The 12,927-nt window shown below is 34.9% G+C and overlaps 3 protein-coding genes across 3 annotated transcripts; 1 reads left to right on the plus strand and 2 right to left on the minus strand.

Moving 5' to 3' along the window:
- The first annotated feature begins 2,057 nt into the window (after positions 1-2,057).
- Positions 2,058-2,735, plus strand: LOC118739938 (trypsin theta-like). The gene has a single exon (XM_036471471.1). The coding sequence runs from the start codon at positions 2,058-2,060 to the stop codon at positions 2,733-2,735; it is 678 nt and encodes a 225-aa protein (XP_036327364.1).
- A 1,917-nt stretch (positions 2,736-4,652) lies between these two features.
- Positions 4,653-5,339, minus strand: LOC118740027 (trypsin-like). The gene has a single exon (XM_036471550.1). It carries the CDS (start codon positions 5,337-5,339, stop codon positions 4,653-4,655), a length of 687 nt encoding a protein of 228 aa, XP_036327443.1.
- A 3,836-nt stretch (positions 5,340-9,175) lies between these two features.
- On the minus strand, positions 9,176-9,874 carry LOC118740124 (trypsin-like). The gene has a single exon (XM_036471653.1). It carries the CDS (start codon positions 9,872-9,874, stop codon positions 9,176-9,178), a length of 699 nt encoding a protein of 232 aa, XP_036327546.1.
- Positions 9,875-12,927: the final 3,053 nt, after the last annotated feature.

Consider the following 12,927-nt stretch of genomic DNA (forward strand, 5'->3'; position numbering starts at 1 on the left):
GTCCAGTAGTTCTAGAAAAAGAGGAGCAAAAAAAATCTTTTTTGATGAAATTCGGTCTTCCCTGCTCGTTTAAGCCAAACTTTTCCAACTTAGAAGATAATAAAGAATTTCTTATTACGGCGCCCACCTCCTACACAACTTTTTTGGCTCCAAATATTAAATTTTTTGAATTTTGGAGAAAATGAACAGGCACATTTATTTTAATTGTAAAGAAGTTCCTATTTCAGCATTTTAAAAATAACAAAACGAAAACGTTTACAATACCTGCATACTAAATTATATGCACGATATGTATTTGCACTGAAACTTTCAATTTTACCTACATTTTATACAACAAAAGCTGAATATTGAATAAGATTAATAGATTGGCAAGTCATTAATATATACACATTCTTCAATTTCCATTTTATATTGCATATTATTTATTTTATGTACATATCAAAGCCTTTCCCTACAGCTTTACAATAAAAATTGAATAAATTTTACACGGAGTGGGTCTATAAAAGGAAGAATAGAAGCTGAACTCGCAGTTTCTCGCAGCTGGAACTATTTGAGATATGACACGAATATTTAATTTTTACTTCTGGTAAGTATAATTTAGCTCACATCCTAGGTCCTTTTTAAATATACCTTTTTAAATTAAGCACTCGGAAAATTGTAAACTCACAAAATTATGCAGAATTTCAAAGTAAACTTTTTTATATTTACATTTGAAAAAGATTTATAAAAATTTAAAGCAATGCTTGACCACAAATATATTCAAAAAGTGGAAAAATTAATTCAAATTACTTGCAACAAAATCAAAATTTTTTTTTACAAATTTATTTTTTCACATTGTTCCTACTTGACTGCAAATATGAATTTAATTTTTTTTTTTTGGTAATCTGGATATTTTACTTAGCATCTGCGTAATTATTTTTTCAGAACTTTTTAATCCGTTTTTACTAATTTTGGCCGCTGTAGTCCCATTGTGCGTCGCCTTGTCGTATACACGAAGTATATGAAAGTAATGCGCAGCCGGCGTCGCTCATGCCTAGTCATAATATGCGCAAAATACACGACACAAATATTTGCGCGAATACAAATTAATACAAATAAGATTGTTATTCGATTCCTATTTGTAAAAGTTGGTATTTGTGCATAAGTAAAGCAATTAGATTTAACAAAAAAAAAAAACTATGTAAACATATCTATTATTTCCGGGACACATTTACTTTTCTGAGGGTTTGGCCAAACTTCTTCAATACTTTTTGACGACGTTATCAAATAAGTCCACGGACCTAAACTAGAAACTTGCTCATTGTAAATGATTTCCTATACTTTCTGCCGCCATAATCGAGTGGTTGGAAGTGGTTACTTCTACTCGGTAGGATCAATGTTCGATCCCAGAAACCTCCCCAAAAAAAATTTGTGCTAGTATTAGTTGCCCTTCGGTAGGCAAGGAAAAAGCCATGAAAAAGCTGCTCATAAAAACCATTTGCCATTCGGAGGCGACGTTAAACTTGTCATCCCTCCATTTGTCTAATAACATCAAAACGAGTGATGCCATTTTGGTGTTTTAGAGGCCAGATTTAGGTATTTTTATTTTAAGTTGCCCAAGAAATTTGCTCTATTTTTTTGGCCCTTTTAAACTAGGCCATGAAATGAGCATGGATCTGATCGTGCTAAGTTTTGATAGAGATTTGCGTGTAAAAATCTCGAAAAGTGCTCCTTTTGTGGATAAAGCTTATGATAGGTAAACATTTTATTAGCTTTTAAAACATCTCTTAAAACTTGCGTTTCCTCTTTAAAAAAATGGCCCCGGGCCACACCAGTTCAGGTCCGGCCCTGTTGCTAATATCTAATTGACCCATTTCAAATCATACGACACTATTTTTTCAAGTGTTCCATAACTTGCTCAGTATAACATAATTTTCTATTTTTTTTTAAATTTAGCTCTTATCTAGATATAGCGCTGAGTAACGGTATAAAAGCAGGCGAACACTCAAATGTTGCACAGTTGAAGGTTTCACACTAAGCACTTCTCATACAAATATCTTTGTGACCTTAATCTCAACATGACCTACCAGTTCATTTGCACTCTATTGCTGTTGATCGCAACCGCAAGTAGTATCTATGCTAGCGACGACCGGTCATACGTCGTCTTAGTGAAGGGCAAAGATGGAAGCGTCATCTGTGGTGGTGCTTTATACAATAATAGAACCGTTATTACCGCCGCCACGTGTTTGACTTTCTACGACGTCGATCAGTTGGTGGTAGGTATTGTCAGTAGCGGTCAGGACATCAACATCGACAATAATGGACATACGTTCAATATTGCATTCGACCCTGCCACACAGGAGAATGACGTGGCCATTTTGAGATTAGCAGAACCCGTAAATGCCACGTACGTTAAATTGCCTAGCAAGCAGCCGGTTACCGGTTCCACTGGCGTTCTCACCATTTGGAGTGCCAATAAAACGTTGGTAGATATATCTGAAACCATCATAACTGCTGACGATTGTGTTTCTGGCAAATATAACTATGAAGATGGAGATCTTTTTGACTCAATGTTCTGTGGCCTTTCTAAGGATCAAGCTTGTGGTGCTATTGCAGGAAGTCCATTGGTTTCAGAGGGTGAGTTAGTTGGTCTGGCTTCCTGGGGTTATGGTTGTGCCAACAAAGCTAATCCAGCCGTTTACACAAACATTTATGAAGAGAAGTCCTGGATTACATCCACTGTAGAGAGTTGGTAAAATTCCAATAAAGTAAATGAAAATATACTATTTAGTAGTTTTAATCATAGTGGAAACATATGTATTTAAGTATATAGGTGATGGCCCAAAGGTAGACCACCTTAATTGTGGCATGCGTTTTAAAAGTAGTAAAAAGGGGAGCAAATATGCCAATGTTAGGATAAAATTATTAGATTATTAAAAAATCGCAAATCATTTAATCTAAACCGAATCGCCTGCTTGTGTCTTCTTAAGGAATAATGAATGACGTGGACTTCTGCCAAAAAAATTCGAGAGCTGGAATATATTTAAGTGCCTACTAAGAATGGCGCTTTAAAAAAAATACAACTTTTGCAAAGATTTTTTACAATTTTTGACAATTTCTTGTAACATGGTCAATCATTCTGAATGGCGCAGGGCCTGTCCCAGAGGAATGTAAAGCTTGATTTGCAGGACTCAGGAGAAAATTTTAACTTTTTCACTTCTACTAGAATGGTTCTTTTTGACGAAGTTTTGAAAAAATTGTCAGAGGACTAAAAAGTCCCACAAAACTACAGTGAAGCAGCGGATTTTACTGGAGATGGCGGAAAATAAAAATCATCTGCGGATTGAATGGAAGAGTAAACACATAATGTTTGATAAAACAATAGACGTTTTCGCCGATTAGAGAAAAGTTTAACCCTTAATAAAATAGTTAATTTGACTAGATGAAGAAGAATACTGTTGGGGTTTAACTACTATAGTCTGAGCATAGTTGGTTTCAGGCCCTAAAACTGCTGTTGCCGCCAGTTAAAAAACGTTGAAATGTGGGCGATTCCATCAACCCCCTCAAGAACACGCCAAGTGCCAAATACCGTTAGTGAACCTCTCCAAGATCGCTAGCCAGTGGTAATCGATCAAGTGACACATAAATCGTACAAACATTTTTAAAGGAACTCTTCTAGTGGATTCATTGTTCTGGTTCTGAACTTTCCTTCTCTGTATAACTCAGTGAGAGGGGAGACCAGTATGTTTGCCTGTATGTATTTATATAAAAAAAAACTATATATTGGTTCAAAAAAGGTGGGTAGGCACTGTGGCCAATGGAAAAGTTCGTTTACCACCTATGCGTGGTTCCATGTCACAATCTAACCGTAACGTACGTAAAATAATAAATGGCACTTATTTCTTCTTTTTAATTGTATACAGTAATTTTGTTTTATTAAAATTCAGGCGAATTCATCGGTTTAGTTCAGAACTTTTCTTCCATGTGGTTCAGAACTAGAAAGATGAATCCGCCTTTATCGGGGAAACTACAACTGTGGATAATATTTTGCTCGTATTTTATTTTCATTAGGGTGGTCCTTAAAAAATCAAATTAAGGGTTTTTTCAATATCACCACCTCAATCGGCGATACAACGGTCACAGATATCACATATAAACTTTGATCCCGATTGGAGACGATTAAGGCTCATTGTCGCTCAGGGGGCAAAGTACAGATTCTTCTATAGAGGCCCGAAAAATTAAAATTATTTTTTTTTTCATCTAATACCCAAAATCGATACTACTATAGACGAAAATAGCACATAAAGATTTTGGTCCCGATTTAAGTCGATTAAGGCGTGTCGCAAAGGGGTCAAGGGCCAGATGGCTCTATGGACTCAAAAAATTAAAAATATTTTCTTTTTTTCATTTAATACCAAAAATCCATACTACTAATGTCGAGGACATGCCATATAAATTTTGGTCCCGATTGGAGTCGGTTAAGGGTAATCTGAATTTTGACCCCTGTGCGACACGCCTTAACCGTCTCTAATTGGGACCATTTTTGTATGTAAATTAGCATTGACGTAGGGGTTGAGGCTTAGGAAATCTGATGTAAAAATTTGCTTCCTACATTTTTAAGGACCACCCTAATGTACATATACTCATATTAAGTATTCTGCTTTACTTCTGCTTCACAAACTCTTTTCAGTGCTTTTAATCCATGAAATGAAGGATGCAATGTCTGTATAAACAGCTGGAAATCCTTTATTGCCACAACCATTACCCCAGGAAGCCAAACCAACCAAATGATTGTGAGACAGCAAGGGGCTTCCAGGAAGAAAACCGCAAGCACCGGGTTGAGCAAGACCACACAGCATTGTATCAAACAGATCACCGTTTTTGAAGTTGTATTTTCCAGAAACGCAGTCCTCAGCGCTTATGATAGTTTCATCAACCTCAACCGCATAGTTAGATGAATACCAACCGATGAGTACGCCACTAGCACCAGTAGGCCGTTGTTTGCTAGCTAATGTTATGTACTGTGCATCTACGGATTCTGCTAGTTTTATGACAGCCACATCAGACTCCATGGTGAAGAAGTCGAAATTACGATTAAAGGTGTATGCAGCAATTTGTATGATCTGAGTGCCATTTTTTACAACTACAACCAATTTATCAGGATTGTAGAATTTTAAACAACTTGCGGCAGTAACGACAATATTCTTTTTAACCAAAACACCAGCGCAAATGGGGTATCCATATTCACCCAGTATTGAAACGAGGTATGAGTGTGCGCTACTGTTGGTGGTGGTGCTAGCAGCATTGGTACTTGTTGCTGCGATCAACAGCAATAGACAGCAAACGAACTTGTTAACCATGTTGAGAGAAAACAAATTTAATATGTAATTTCTGATGGAAAGTTTGGCGCTTGAGCTTCAACTGTAACCTACTCGAGCTTTCGCATACTTATTTATACCCTAACTCGCAAGTTATCGTATATTGTGTAACACTTGAAAAAAAAAGCAAGTAACATTCACGAGGAATGTGAAAAAAGTTGATTGAATAGCGTATGTATCTGGATTTTCAAATAAAAATTTTAAAAACCGCATCACAATAACTACCGTTATCTAACGCATATATGTATATCCACAAGTGGATATGTGTACATTAGGGTGGTCCATGTATGCATGAGTAACATTCTTTGCTGCTCATATTTCAAACTAAAACTCCATTGCGCATTTTCATTTGAGCATTTACAACTTTTTTACTTATTACTTCGTTAGTAGCTTGATATTTTTTATGAAAAAACTTGCTTTAATACAAATAAAAAAATTTACAAAAAAATATGTTATTTTTTAATTTTTCCTCTGTTAGTAACTGTTTTTTTTAATTTTTCATTAAAAAAAAAAGAAAAAATCTGTAATGTCCATAGAAAAAAATAATCAGCCTAGACTTTCGGAATCAGCGAGCGATTCTAGATAGGATCTGGATAGTGGCATCCGGTGCACAAAAATTAATTGCGCCGCCAGGAAAATACATTTTTTCGTAGAATTGCTTTAAAGTCGTTAGAAATAAGTATGTTTTCATCGAATAGCATCACGCACATTATGAAAAAAATGTTAGTAAAAGTTTTAAGCTAAATATCTATCATAATTTTCTCTTTCGAAAATTTCTGAATAGAAATATTGTTATTCGATTAAAGAATTTTCGTTTTTAACGATTTTATAGCAAATCTATGAAAAAATTGTTTTTCCCATGTAAAATACATTTATGCAAATGGGTTAATGCAATGACAAAACTGTTGTCAAATAAACGTATCGAAAGTAAATATGTCATATATTGATTTCACTTTGTTTATTACACTATGATATAGTACACTACAAACATACATATGTAGTACATATGGAAATAAACAGCACGTGGACTTACCGATGAGTCGGCCTTTTCTAGTTAGATGGGCTTTATAGCATTCGCTGGCTCGGGGTATTTGCATTGTGGGGCGTATTAAGCCTTCAACAGCTGGAAACTTGCTTACGGTATTATGCATAGCAAAAAGCCAATTCACAAAGTGTTTAATAATGCTTCGATCTGATAAAACAACGAGTGAGTTAAAACAGAGTTTTGGCGGCTTTTTATTAAAATATTTTTTAAATGTGGCAGTTACACGGTGGGGTTGCTAAAATTACACAAAAAACGCCGAGACAAGTAAACTTAATTTTGGCCGTAGCTTACGCATCTACTTCGTTTTTCTAGATCAGGTCATTTTTCCGAGATATTTTCGTTTTAAATTTGCATTGTGAATGAAAAAAATTCCAACTTTCACTGCAAAATGTTACTCATACGTCATGTACGACCATGCCCGAGTACGGCCATGGTACGAAAATAAGCAACTCCACTTTGAAAGTATCCCAAAATAACTATTATTATTTAAAAGAAAAAATAACCCACAAAAGAGAACAGAAAAGAGAATTTCCTCCCTTCTCTATGGTCTTGGTGTTTACCACTCTCTCCTTGACGAGATGCTCGTCTTAAAGAGGCTGTCGAGGGTGGGTTTAGAACGCAGTAGTCGATATCTTGGTTTTTACTATCCTTGTTTACTTTCAGCCAGCTGATTGCGAAGCTTCGTACTTCGAAATTTTAATTTGGCAGCACTGTTTTCGATTTCACTCGGATTCAGTGATAGCAAGTTTTTGTATTCGTAGCGGACATCCGCATTTGTAGATTCTCTACGATGGATTCTTTGATAGGGCTGAATATAGCTGAAGTACTAAATGTCATAGATTATAAGTAGCTAATTGTAGCAGATTTCAAAGTACTGACAATTTTTAATGGCACGCAGGGTGGTAACACAACATATCCATGCCATTTTTGTGAATGGGACAGTCGAGCAACCAGCCTACACTACGTACGTCATTTGTAGTTGGTGAAAGGAATAGTATAAATATTCTTTTATTTAATCTAACGGACATTATTTTTCCACCGATGCATATTAAACTGGGTTTAATAAAGCAATTTGTGAAAGCACTTGACAAAAATGGTCCAACATTCAAATATCTTGCAAAATGTCTACCACGAATAACTTATGCGAAATTGAAAGAAAGTAAAAGGGTATTTTCAGATGATCGAAAAGAAATTTAAATTTTCTGTTTAACTGGTATTTTTGTCGGTTGGGACTGAAATTTTTTACAACAAATGTTGTCTTTAGAAAAAAGATACATGGAAATGTTTTTCATCTGTGTGTGAAAGTTTTCTTGGAAACAAAAAGACTGAACATTATGAAGATACAGTAAGTGACATACTGTTTGCCTACCATGCCATGGGTTGCCATATGTCCATTAAATTGCACCATCTGCATGCTCATTTGAAAATGTTTCCATCAAATTTAGGCCAGATGAGCGATGAACAAGGAGAACGATTTCAACAGGAAATTCTAAAGATGGCAAAGAAGCAAAATTTGTATGCTCTCCAACTACTGTTGGTCTCTTAAAAGAGGTACCAACAGCGACGTATGTATATAAAAAATATACAAAACGAAAACATTTCTAGGAAAAAGGAAAACACAGATTTACTTATTACACAGTGCGACAAAAACAAAAAAAAAATCAAAACACACGAAAGAAACAATATATGTACTTACGACACTATGGGCCAAATATAATAAAAGTGCGTTTTTAGTTTTTTTCTCTGACGTCAGGATTTTTTTCAAAGGACTTTGAAATTTTAAAGATACAATTACTTCAAAAAAATTCTTTTAAAATTAAGTGCAATGTAGAATAACAATATGGGTACCAAATGAGAGAGAGAGAATTCTGTAGAATTTAAGAATAGTAAAGTTTTTTTTTTTTATTTTACAAGGACGAATAGGTATTCAAAATGCGCTTTTAATAAATTTTATCTTTTAAAGTTAATAAAATTTGCAGGACGAAAGGAGGATGATGAGGTCGTGCGTATATTAGTCCTCAAATAATAATTAAAAAAAAAAGATATTGCTAATTTTCAAGGATATTTAAAAACAAAATTTGTAAAGAACATTTTCCATACCCATTCGTCCTTATCCACCAAAATTGCACCAAAAATAACGAAGTTAATTTATTGACGCATTGCTATGAAAGAGTTACTTTTTAACAGTGAGATTTGGCTACTTTTCAATTTTTTTACTGAAACCGGTGGTGAACACTCAAAAAACGGCCCCAAGAGGGGCATAACATGAACGAAAAAAACGGAATAGATTTGAAGTCCAGCGGAGTAGAGGAGTAGATTTAAATTTTTTTTTAAAACCGGAGTAAATCTAATCTGATTTTAGTTGAGTCCAAACACTAGTAGGGAACGAATTCTTTACATTTCAACGCTAATGGCCCACAGATGGCGGGAAAACACAGGGTTGTATCAGACTTTCGACGTGGTTTCGAGTTGGTTAGCTTTTAACCGTCTCAGTGAAATGGTTAAGTGCTGTCATTTTTATATGGCGAAACTACGCTAAATCAAGTGGGTTATCGGGATAACCAACTCAATAGCCATAACTACGTGGTTAGCTCCGGTGGGGACATGGTATTAGGGTCACAATCGAACCAAACGTAAGTATGTACATATAATATTTAATACCTTGTACTTTATTTTATTTTTTTTAACTGCATACAGTAATTTTGTGGATAATCTTTCTTCGTATTCTATGTACATAGTATACTCATATTAAGTATTGTGCTTTACTTCCGCTTCACAAACTCTTTTCAGTGCTTTTAATCCATGAAATCAAGGATGGAACGTCTGTGTAAACAGCTGGACCACCTTGATTGCCACAACCATAACCCCAAGAAGCCAAACCAACCAAATGATTGTGAGACAGCAAGGGGCTTCCAGGAATAAAATTGCATGCATCGTCATTAGCCAGACCACAAAACATTGTGTCAGTGAGATCACCATCTTCGTAAATATATTTTCCAGAAACACAATCCTTAGCGGTTAGGATAGTTTCATCAGCATCAACCACAGTCTTGTTAGAATACAGACCGATGAGTACGCCACTAGCACCAGTAGGCCGTTGTTTGCTAGCTAATGTTACGTACTGTGCATCTACGGATTCTGCTAATTTTATGACAGCCACATCAGAATCCATGGTGGTGAAGTCGAAATTAGGATTAAAGGTGTACGCAGCAATTTTTATGATCTGAGTTCCATTTTTTACAGCTACTTCCAATTGAGTAGGATCATAGAAATTTATACAAGTGGCAGCAGTAACAACGATATTCTTTTTAATCAAAACACCAGCACAAATGGGGTTTCCACCAGTACCCTGTATTGAGACGAGGTATGAGTGAGCGCTACTGTTGGTGGGTACACTGGTCTCAATGCTAGCAGCATTGGTACTTGTTGCTGCGATCAACAGCAATAAACAGCAAACGAACTTGTTGGCCATGTTTGGAGAAGACAAAATTAATATTTTGTGATGGAAAGTTTGGTGGGTGCGTGAGCTTCAACTGTGGCCTACTTGAGCTTTCGCGTACTTATAATGGGTGATTTTTTTGAGGTTAGGATTTTCATGCATTAGTATTTGACAGATCACGTGGGATTTCAGACATGGTGTCAAAGAGAAAGATGCTCAGTATGCTTTGACATTTCATCATGAATAGACTTACTAACGAGCAACGCTTGCAAATCATTGAATTTTATTACCAAAATCAGTGTTCGGTTCGAAATGTGTTGAATGTGTGAAAAGTTGGCAGAAAATCCGCTTTTTTATCGACAAATTTTGTTCAGCGATGAGGCTCATTTCTGGTTGAATGGCTTCGTAAATAAGCAAAATCATGCGATTTGACGCCTTTAGACTATTTTTTGTGGGGCTACGTCAAGTCTAAAGTCTACAGAAATAAGCCAGCAACTATTCCAGCTTTGGAAGACAACATTTCCGAAGAAATTCGGGCTATTCCGGCCGAAATGCTCGAAAAAGTTGCCCAAAATTGGACTTTCCGAATGGACCACCTAAGACGCAGCCGCGGTCAACATTTAAATGAAATTATCTTCAAAAAGTAAATGTCATGGACCAATCTAACGTTTCAAATAAAGAACCGATGAGATTTTGCAAATTTTATGCGTTTTTTTTTAAAAAAAAGGTATCAAGCTCTTAAAAAATCACCCGTTATATGCCCTAACTCGCAAGTGTAGACGATCTTCAGCTTTCTAACGTTCGCCAATTGTTGTATATTGTGTAGCACCTGAAAAAACAAGTAACATTCACGAGGAATGTGAAGATAGTTGTTTACATAGCGCTTTTGCCTGGAAGTAGGGTTTCCCCTCAATTTTTCAATACGAATTTTTAATACACATCACAGTAACTAACTACCGCTATCTAATAGCGCTTTATTTAAAATGAAAAGAAGGTGAAATTTTTTCGAGAAAAGTAAACGCCATAAGACACATATTTCTACAAGTACATGCATGTACATTAGGATGGTCCAGCGTTACTTTTTTCAGCCATATACTATGTATGAGTAGCATTCTTTCCCGCTCATATTTCATACTAAAGAATCATTGCGAAATTGCATTTGAGCATTTATAACTTTTTTAATTATTACTTCGTTAGTAGCTTGATATTTTTTGTAAAAAAAGGCTTTGATCCCTTTAAGAGATTGAATTTTTTTCATTAAAAAATAAATAAAAATCTGTAATGATTAATCAATTTCTCATAAACTACTAAGCCTAGCGCAAAGTGATGTATTAACCGTTCACAGAGATTCATAAGATATACGTAAGTCACGTGACACAATTTATTTAGCTGAATAACGGTACATTGAAAATATCTTGAAAAATTGTCCATAGAACAAATTTATTAACCTCTATTTTCGGAATCAGCGAGCGATTCTAAATAGGATCTGGATAGTGGCATATGGTGCACAAAAAAAAAATATTAATTGTGATCCAGTGTATTTATCTGTTCCGCCGGAACTTGAAGTTTCTAGTATATACTTTGCATACTTGAGGAAAATACATTTTTTTGTAGAATTGCTATAAAATCGTTAAAAAAGAAATACTTGTTGATAGAATAAGAATATTTCCTTTACGAAATTTTCAAAAACGTAAAGTATGTTGAATATTTAACTTCAAAATTTTACTATCTACTTTTTCATAACTGATAATCGTATCTTTTATGTACAAGAAACATCAAGCACGTTATGACAAAAATGGTTTTTTTTTTTTAGTTTTTAAGGTAAATAAGTGTGCGTCATAATTTTATTTTTTTCTTTTTTTCTGAAGAGTAATATTCTTATTCGATCAAAAGACATTTGTTCTTAACGATTTTATAGTAACTCTACGAAAATTTTTTTTTTTCCTCCCAGGTAAAATATATGGAAAGCTTCAAAGCCCCACCCAAATAAAAAAAAAAAAACAAAGGGTCTACTTATATTCGATATTGTTCAGTTCTGTTAGATTGCGGCGGGAAAATTACAAAAAGTTAATTCTCCCCTACATTTTTGGACCGTCCTTATGTACATATGTACATATGTATGTATTTATGTACGGAAATAAGCGGCACGTGGATTAAGTTATTTGATTAGATGGCCTGACAGCCTGACAAAAAAAATACTTACCATCCCCTGGAGAAAAATTTACCAAATCTGGAAAATACCTTACAATAACTTTTTTGGTTATTTGAATAAAAACTACAGTTTTTCTCTATTTTTTAGTTAGCTCAATAAAAATTAAAATTTTTGAATAAGGAACTTTTTATTTAACTAAAGATATGATATTTGAGATCATGTTAATGGCACATTCTGGGTTTTTTACAACCAAAAGCGAAAGTGATGAGACTAAAAGCATCAACGAAACTTCGTAATTTGAAAACACTTTAACAGAAGTTGTTATAGACAAACACAGTGACTCAAAAAGTGCTTGGTGATTTTTTTTTAATATTTACAATTTTTTTCATGTCGCCTGCCTTTTGTGTTTTTGAAGTGAAACTTCTTTAGCGGCGGAGTGGGTGGTTGCGAGTAAATGTGCAAATTCAGCTTAAATTGCACACGGAAATAATGCAACGGAAATGGTGCAACGGAAATGGTTGGGGCTGAAACAAGTGCTTCTTGTGTGTGTTCGTATGGTATTAATTTAACAAAAATTTGCTAATAAAAGGTTAAAGAATAACACTTAGAAAAGGACCAATACAAGCATGAAAGCAAAGGTGAGTACGTACATAGATAAAGAAGAGGATCAAGGCAAAGGTAAAAATAACAAGTAAGAAAGTCTAAGTTCGGGCGGAGCCGAACATTAAATACCCGGCGCAAGTATTAAATATATGTTTTCGCCCTTTCCGAAAGCTACCGCTACATGATAAGCCGGGGTGTATACATTTTAAGTAAATTAGCGTCCTTAAATTTCGAAATATTGAAATTTCAAGCATTTCTGAAATTTACCGTTATATGAAAAGCGGCCTCAATTTTAGTCCGATTTCAACAATTTTCAACGGTTTGCTTTTAT

This window comes from Rhagoletis pomonella, unplaced genomic scaffold, assembly GCF_013731165.1.
Source record: "Rhagoletis pomonella isolate Grant_MI unplaced genomic scaffold, Rhpom_1.0 Rhpom_scaffold_00001, whole genome shotgun sequence".
NCBI classification, from domain to species: Eukaryota; Metazoa; Arthropoda; class Insecta; order Diptera; family Tephritidae; genus Rhagoletis; species Rhagoletis pomonella.

What these genes read in the sequence shown, in the direction of transcription:
- LOC118739938 (XM_036471471.1), top strand. Translation starts at nt 2,058, where the DNA reads ATGACCTACCAGTTCATTTGCACTCTATTGCTGTTGATCGCAACCGCA.
- LOC118740027 (XM_036471550.1), bottom strand. Translation starts at nt 5,339, where the DNA reads ATGGTTAACAAGTTCGTTTGCTGTCTATTGCTGTTGATCGCAGCAACA.
- LOC118740124 (XM_036471653.1), bottom strand. Translation starts at nt 9,874, where the DNA reads ATGGCCAACAAGTTCGTTTGCTGTTTATTGCTGTTGATCGCAGCAACA.